The sequence below is a fragment of the Chelonoidis abingdonii genome, chromosome 19, assembly GCF_003597395.2.
Source record: "Chelonoidis abingdonii isolate Lonesome George chromosome 19, CheloAbing_2.0, whole genome shotgun sequence".
Taxonomy (NCBI): domain Eukaryota; kingdom Metazoa; phylum Chordata; order Testudines; family Testudinidae; genus Chelonoidis; species Chelonoidis abingdonii.
Window position 1 is genome coordinate 2,723,895 of NC_133787.1, and position 7,840 is coordinate 2,731,734.

At 57.6% G+C, this 7,840-nt stretch overlaps 1 protein-coding gene across 6 annotated transcripts in view; it reads left to right on the forward strand.

Annotated features, from left to right (window-relative positions):
- VAC14 (VAC14 component of PIKFYVE complex) overlaps positions 1–7,354 on the forward strand; it is a 214,505-nt gene extending 207,151 nt beyond the window's left edge. For 5 of the 6 annotated variants that reach the window (XM_075073743.1, XM_032795394.2, XM_032795396.2 and 2 more), the window contains one exon: positions 6,407–7,354. In XM_075073743.1, the coding sequence (XP_074929844.1) occupies positions 6,407–6,569 (163 nt within the window). In that variant the 3' untranslated portion in view covers positions 6,570–7,354. The remainder of the gene's footprint in view (positions 1–6,406) is intronic. The other variant, XR_004375754.2, reaches the window with a different exon arrangement.
- The last annotated feature ends 486 nt before the right edge of the window (positions 7,355–7,840 follow it).

Consider the following 7,840-nt stretch of genomic DNA (forward strand, 5'->3'; position numbering starts at 1 on the left):
GTCCTTCCTTCCGTGAAGGGTCTCGCTGCTGGGGGGCATTCTGTGCCCCATTCCTCATCTCAGCCTGTCTGCTGAGGGGCCAGCGGTGATGGAAGCAGCCACCTGTCCCCTATGAACAAGACTAAGGGCATCAATTCTTCCTACATGAGCCTCCAAGGAGCTGGTAACACACTTTGGTCACTAGCAATCAGAGGCCAAACCTCATGTCAAAAGGCTCGTTGCAGGTGCCCTAAGTTCTCCAGTCCCCTTGGCCATCCCTTCGCAGGACTGGAACAGCAGTGGTGGTGCTGCAGGGGTGCGGCGTTCCCATTGACATCTACCTGCAGTACTCGGTGCCTGCCCAGATGACACTTGTCTCAGGCTAGTGCTCTTGGCACTTCGGCTTCACAGACGCTTGCCCACAAGTAAATGCCAGCAGCAGCCCAGTGCAGTGTACTGGAGGTGACCAGCTCTCTGCCGGCATTGTGGGGTTGCACTCTGCTGAGCTCTCTTTGGTGCTCCTCTGTCACCAGGTAGGAGCACTTCTCTCTTTGCCTTGTGCTCTTCCTCTCAGCCTCTGAGCAGTGCAGCTGGAAAGCCAGGGGCAAGGAATTCCCCCAACCTCAAAGCATTTGTTTTACGGTCTTGCCCCATGGCAGTAACCCAAGGTGTGCACCATACTTGACCAGTGGGACTGGGCTTGTGGGGATGCTGTACCTACCAAGGGAGTAGCAGGGGCCTGCTGCCCCACACTTCCCTAGCGAGTTCAGTGGAGCAAAGGGCTTGGCAGAACCTCATCCCCTGAGTTTGGTGGAGAAGTGGGGGGTTGGGGGATCAGGAAGTGTTAATTCTCAGTGCATGGCCTGCTCTGTTAACGTCTCGTCCACACTAGACTGGGAGCAGAGCCAGCCAAACCAGGTAGATCTATGGTTTTAGAGAAGATAAATAGTATGTTGTGGTTATGATAGGGACCCAGGTAATCACATGGTGTCAGCCCCTGAGCCCTGCCTGCTCTGACAGCACAAGCACTGGGAGCTGGATCTTGGTCGCATGTTTCCCACCACTGTCCTGGCCCAGTGTAGACAGGGCCTTGGGCAGACACGCTTGCCTTCAGCTGGCCAGGAGGGAGAATCAGCAGGGGCCCTAGGGACTCTGTGAGACGAGAGCCAGGGCAGGAGTTTCCCCAGGTGCTGCATGGCACTTCCAGGCATAACATGGCCCACGCCACTTGCTTGGCTCAGATGCCTGGCTCTGAAGGGAGCGTTAGCCCTTGCTAAGCAGAATAGCAGTGTCTGTTTCCGCCCCCTCCCGGGGGCCCCCAATCAATGCTGACCTCCCAGCAAACTGGCACCTTGCTCCTTGCCAGGGCTGCTGCTTGCCACCCGCTCGCCCAGCGGTTCTATCTTCCCAGCCACTGAGCAGGTCCCGAATACTGGGCGGAGATACCCGAGCTGTTGGCTGGAAACAGGAACTTAAGGGACATCTGATTCAGCAGGAGAAACTGGGCCATTCAGCACTGTCTAAGCATTTTGGAGATGTTCTCTGCTGCTCTGCATCATATAGTGGGTGTCTGAAGGGTTAAGCCTTCAGTGGGGGGTGGTTTTTCTTCCCCTTCTAAGCTCCTCAAAGCTAAACACAGGCCCTGTCGATTTCTGCCCCTCTGTTAATCACCTTGTGTGTGTAGGTTGGGGTTGTTGATTTCCCAAATGTCAAGCTCTGTGGATTGGCCTCCCTCCCACAAATATCCAGGCCAGGGGAAACCTCTCCTCCTGGCAGTGTCTCAGCACTGCCGAGGGTGGGAAGCACTACCTCAGACACACAGACATGTCTCAGGTTTGCTCCTAATTCCAATGAATCTTGAGGAGACAAATGCTCTTTATGATCTGGCCGAGTACAGCTTCTTAAGCGGTGCAGCCAGAGGCAGAGGCAGCCAGCAGGAGCTGGGAGACGGGATTCCCATACTGCTGAGGGAAAGGATTAAACAGCTGCTTTAGTGCCTTGCACTTTTCCCCTCCTGGAATAGCAGGGCTGGTGCACAGCATGAGGAGCCTTGGCGGAGCTGTGTGGGAGGAGACATGGGCTGGAATAGCCTGTGCATTATCCTCCTCTTCTGTGCTCTTACACTTGGATTGCAGGTTCTTCAGGCAGCACCCAGCACAGTGGGGCCTTTCCAGAGCATAAGTCTGGAGGGGCTTTGGCAGAGCCGGGGGGCTGAGGGACTAGGAGTGGAATAGCAGGGGTTGTCTGTCTGAATGGAGGGGCATCAGGAGAGCTCAGGGTGACTAAGTGGCATAGCAGGGGCCAGGTCTGGATTTGGGTATTGGCAGAGCTGTTGGGGGGCTCTCGGGCTGGAATTACTCAGGGGCTGCAGGTCTGGATTGAGGGGCATCGGTAGAATCGTAGGACTGGAAGGGACCTCGCGAGGTCATCTAGTCCAGTCCACTGTACTCCTGGCAGGACTGAGTATTATCTAGACCATCCCTGACAGGTGTTTGTCCAACCTGCTCTTAAAAAACTCCAATGATGGAGATTCCACAGCCTCCCTAGGCAATTTATTCCAGTGCTTAACCACCCTGACAGGAAGTTTTTCCCAATGTCTAACCTAAACCTCCCTTGCTGCAATTTGTCTATTGCTTCTTGTCCTATCTCAGAAGAACACTTCTTCTCCCTCCTCCTTGTAGCAACCTTTCATGTACTTGAAAACTGTTACCATGTCCCCTCTGTCATCTCTTCTCCAGACAAAACAGACCCAGTTTTTTCAGTCTTCCCTCATAGCTGGTTTCTAGACCTTTAATCATTTTTGTTGCTCGTCTCTGGAATTGCTCCAGTTTGTCCACATCTTTCCTGATGTGTCTCCAGGACTAGACACAATACTGCAGCTGAGGCCTAATCAGCGCGGAGTAGAGCAGAAGAATTACTTCTCGTATCTTGCACTGAGGCAGGTCACTCAGCGCCTGTTGTGCTGTTAGGTCCCTCCCTTTCCCAAGCACCACACTTGCCACCCCCGTAAATCAGTTAGTTAAGCCTGAGGGATCTCGCTCTGCCAGCCTTGACGCATAGTGCCATGGTGCCAGTGGGTGATCCCTCACACTCCTTGTGCCAGTAGTACAAACAGCCCTAGAGCTGGCTCTCGGGGCTGGTCCCCTGCAGCGTTGCCCTGGTTTCACTTCCGGTGTGAGTCTAAACAGACTTTAGGGCTGGTCAACAATACAAACGTATGTCGGTAGAACTGTCGCTCAGGGGTAGGAAAAAGCCACGAGTTACCCTAGTCTAACCCGCAGTGTAGGCAGCACTGTCCTGGTAGCAGCACTTCCACACTGCCATACCTACGCCCGAGGCGGGAGAAGTTCTCCTGCTGGTGTCATAGCTTCTTCACTGGAGCACGACGGGCAGCCGCGCCACTGCAGCGTTATAAGTGGAGACCTGCCCTGAGTCAAACCAGTCCAATCCCGTGCGTGGGGGGAGGCTTTTATCTCCATGTGGCATAAGTTGCTTAGAACTGGGTTGAAACTAAACCCCAATAAACCAAAACAAGCATGTGCCCAGGGCCTTTTGCACTGGTTCCACTAACCCGGGGCAATGTGGGTGTAGCCAGGGCCTCAGAATTGCAAAGCAGATGCCGCTAAGTTGGTGTCTTCGTGATCCAGCAGTAACTGAGTGGAGCCCATGCAGCTTATTGGCAGTTGAAATGCACAGGGCTTGGTCTCCCACTGCCATGTCCTGGGATTTGTACCTGAGAACTGGGGTCTCTCACCCAGGATCATCCTGCTGCAGTCACTGCTTTGCTGCCCTCGAAGCAAGGCAGCTTGGCCTGTGTTTAGAGCTGCTGGCTCACAGTCAAGGCCTCAGGCTTTGTTTCCAGTGCCGCCGCTGCCCCTGCGTGACCCTGGCGAGCCGCTGAAGCGCCCAGCCGGCCTCCGTCTTTAGCAGCACACAGAGCTTTGGTGGGCGCTGGCGGCAGGAGTCCAAGCGCTTTGACCCTCTTTGTTCGGAGCCCCCTTGAGCCATCCGGCACTAGCCTGGACCTGTGCCCCTTTGGTGAGCCCAGGGGAGAGCTCCCATGCTCCCGCCTGGCACTAGGCCAGGCTCTCTCCCCTGCCAGGGGAGGGTGGAGGCAGCTGAGATCAGCCCATGGCTGCTCAGACCACTTGCCCCTCCAGCAGCTCGTTCTCTCCTGCACAGGGCCAGGGCCAGGGTCCATCAGCACTCCCAGCCCTGGGCAGACTGTCCCACCCTCCTGGCTCTGTCCCAGACAGACTCGCTAATCGTGTGCTCTTCCCACCTCTCGTGCTCTGTGGCACTGGCTGCATCTGGGGTCCATCTGAGCCCTGGGCCAGCCCCCCAGCCTGCCCGGATCCCCCTTCCCAGGCAGCGTGTCTGGCTTCGAGCCACGGGTTCCCACATGTATGTTTGTCTCCTCTTCTTGCAGCCTCACCCAACCCCAGCCCCGTGGGGATTTTAGTGGGGAGTAGGGAGGGGCTGTGCCTGAGCTTCCCCCAGGAACCCCGACACAACCGGCCCCATTGTTGTGATGTCAGCTGGAGCTGGGCTTGGGGGATAACATTGGGCTGGACCGTTTTCCCCCCACCCTTGGGGCTTCTGGGAAGAGATGGGAGCAAGAGGTGGGACAAGAGTCTGTCCCATTGTGCTGATCAGCAGGGTGGGGAGTGCAGGCGAGGGCAGCCTGCTCTGTGGGAGGATGGGGACACGTGGCAGCAGTGACTCCTGAGGCAGAGGGGGGCTGGTGCATGCACTATAACAGCATTTAAAAGAGAACTGGATAAATTCATGGAGGTTAAGTCCATTAATGGCTATTAGCCAGGATGGGTAAGGAATGGTGTCCCTAGCCTCTGTCAGAGGGTGGAGATGGATGGCAGGAGAGAGATCACTTGATCATTGCCTGTTATCTTCACTCCCTGTGGGACACCTGGTATTGGCCACTGTCGATAGACAGGATACTGGGCTGGATGGACCTTTGGTCTGACCAGGTACGGCCGTTTGTATGTTCTTATGTTATCCGAAGCAGGATTTGGCCGGCCCTGCCTGAGGTGCATTCAGACAGGAGCGAAGAGCCAGATGGCCATGGGGGTCGGGGAGGGCAGCCCAGCAAGGTTGTAGGGCAGTGGCCTTGGTGGGTGTGTGGGACTGGCTTTGAAAGGACACAAGGCCACAGCCCGGCTGAGTGCTCTGGTCCTTGGTCCCATAGGGTCAGTAACTTTGCCAGTGCTGTGCAGAAATGCAGCACCTTATCCTGGCGTGCCCTTCCCGCTCAGGCAGGCCGCACTGCGCTGTCGTTCCAGGGCGCTGACCTGCCGCACTGTCTGCTCGGCCGGGGGAGAGCCTCACAGCCGGGGCTCGGGGCTGGGGCTCCACAGCACCCTGGAATTAGAAAAGCAGGCTGGTCCCCCAGCTCGCTGGGCCCCTTGGCCTGGGAGGGTGCATCACACACCACAAATGGCACCTGAGGAACCGCACCCACAGGGCAGCCGCTCTGTCTAATGCTGCTGGTGTCAGCCCCACCTTAGATTTGTGGGGGTGACTCTTGAGAGACCAGGGCCAGACCAGGCCTCTGCAGCCACCTCCCGTGCTCCTGCTGGGCTCTGCCAGACTCCTCCTGCCTGGCTTAGGGGGCATCCCTGGTTCCAGTCTGGGATCCCTCTGGCACAGACCAAGCTGGGCCTCACTTTTGGATCCCGTGGGGACTCTTGTTGCCAGGTGACCCCAGCTCTCAGGCAGTGAGGTGCCAGGCACTGAACTCCCCGCCAGGCTCGTCATTAAGGGTGGCTCCTCCTGGCAGGCATTGAGCAGAGCACAAGCCTGGAGCACACTGTCCCCAGGAAAGACCAGCAGGTGCAGGTACTGAGCGTTACTCCGCAGGGCGCTCCAGCTCCTTGCAGTCTCTGGCGTCTGAAACGCCACCAGCCTGCTGGGGCCTAGCTCTGCTCAGAGCGGGAGAGGCTCGTAGCACGGGGCGCCATCAGGAGCGGGGGCAGTGCTCTCCAGCTTTCAGCCCAGGGCCCATTTCAGGAGAGAGGCTCAGCACCCTCTACTCCAAGCCTCTTGCTGCTTGGCTGGTTAGCTCAGCCCGGCATCAGGCTGGGCGCTCTGATCCGTGGTGATAGATCCGTGCACCAGGGTCTTCACTTGCCCCGTGCACTCGGCTGCTTCACTAGAAACGTAGAGTCACTGCCATGATACCAAGTTTCTTCCTCCCTGACCCATTCTCAGCTGCTAAGCAGCCTTGGCCTGGTCCTAGCTATAGGTTCTTCCACAGCCGTTATCCAGCCGTGTCCCAGCCCGGTGTGAGGGGGGAGCGCTTCGTAGTGGAAAGCACAAGCGTCTGGCCCCTGGGGTGTCTGCATGGGGGTGGTAACAGACCGGGTGCTTGGCACACGCCCTCTCATCTCTCTCTGCTTCCTCTCCCCAGGGACAGCACTAAGACCACCCTGGGCTTCAAGAAAGCAACCAGCACCAACATCGACTACCTGGAGCTGCTGCAGCACTTTGAGCGAGTCCAGAACAAGCACCTGGAAGTGAGACACCAGCGGACTGGCCGGGGAGAACCCCAAGACCGAAGGGTTGTCCTCTGAGCACCAGCCGCTGCTGGCGTGCATGGAGACAGTGACCTGGGGAGGGGAGCCGAGGGGCTTGGCTGCTGCTGTGGGTTCCAGGGTGTCTGATCCAGTGGGGAGCTTGTCTCAGGGGAGAGGCGGTGGAGGTGGTCACGATGCTCAGCTGGGGAAGGATCTCCAGAGACCATGCTGGAGCCCAGCACCCCAGCCGCACAAAATTCCAGAGCATTACAAGCAAGTGTGTGGTGAAGCGGCAGGAGGGGACTGGACGGACCAATGAGGCTACCTGCCCGCCCCCCCACCCCTGCACTCCGCCTTACAATCCCTCCCTGGCAGCAGTCAGCTGATGGCACAGCCAGGCCAGTAAGGCCAAAGGGAAGACACATTAAAGCATTTTCTGCTACCTCTAGCCTCAAACAAGCAAGTATCTGTGGGCGTGTGACTGGACTGGCCTTGCCTCCCCCCACCCCAATCACTTCCCCAAGGCAGGTGGTCATGTGCTGCAGCCCCGAAAGGAAAGCCAGCCCCTCGGCCCTCAGACTTGCACTGCCCTGACCTCCCCGTGGCAACAGCACCATCTAATTAATCCTCCAGTTCTCTTGGCCCTGTGGACTCGCATTCCTGTGTGTGCGTCACTCAGCTGCCTCGTTACCCCCTCAGACCCACCTCCTGTTGTACGTATGGCCCCCCGAAAGCATCATGTATGTGTATATAGAGGGGTTCAGTCCGAGTTCTAGCCTGAAAATAGATTTGTACCAATGTAAAAGCTCCCCACGTTGAAATAAAATAATTATGGCAAAGTCTCTGCCTGGCGTCTGCTGCTCCTTGGGGGAAGGCCCCTGGGATGGCCATTGCCTGTGCTGAGGCTGCTCTCCACACCCACTGAGCCCTTCGGGGGCACTCTCCCCTGACTGGGTCAGCGTCTCCCAAACTTCCTGCATGGGTTGGAGATTTGGCCCATGTCTGCCATTTGTTCCCCAGGCCGAAGGGGGTTGCTGAGTGCCGCTTGCGCATGACGGGGTCTAGCGTGCCGATGCTGAAATCCTAGGGGGTAGCTGCAGCTCCAATAGACATGCTCAGGTCCCAGAGCCAGGCAGGCCTGGGTTCATTACCATGGCACTAGCCTGTGCTCTGGGGCCAGAGCCAGCCAGACGAAGGTCATGTCTGCACTCTTGGTGCTGCAGTGGCACCGCTCAGCGCCTTAGCTGTGCTGCTGGAGCACCTGTCATGTAGCTGCCGACTGCAGGGCCAGAAGGGGGTTTTCCATCGCTCCAGGAACTCCGCCTCCC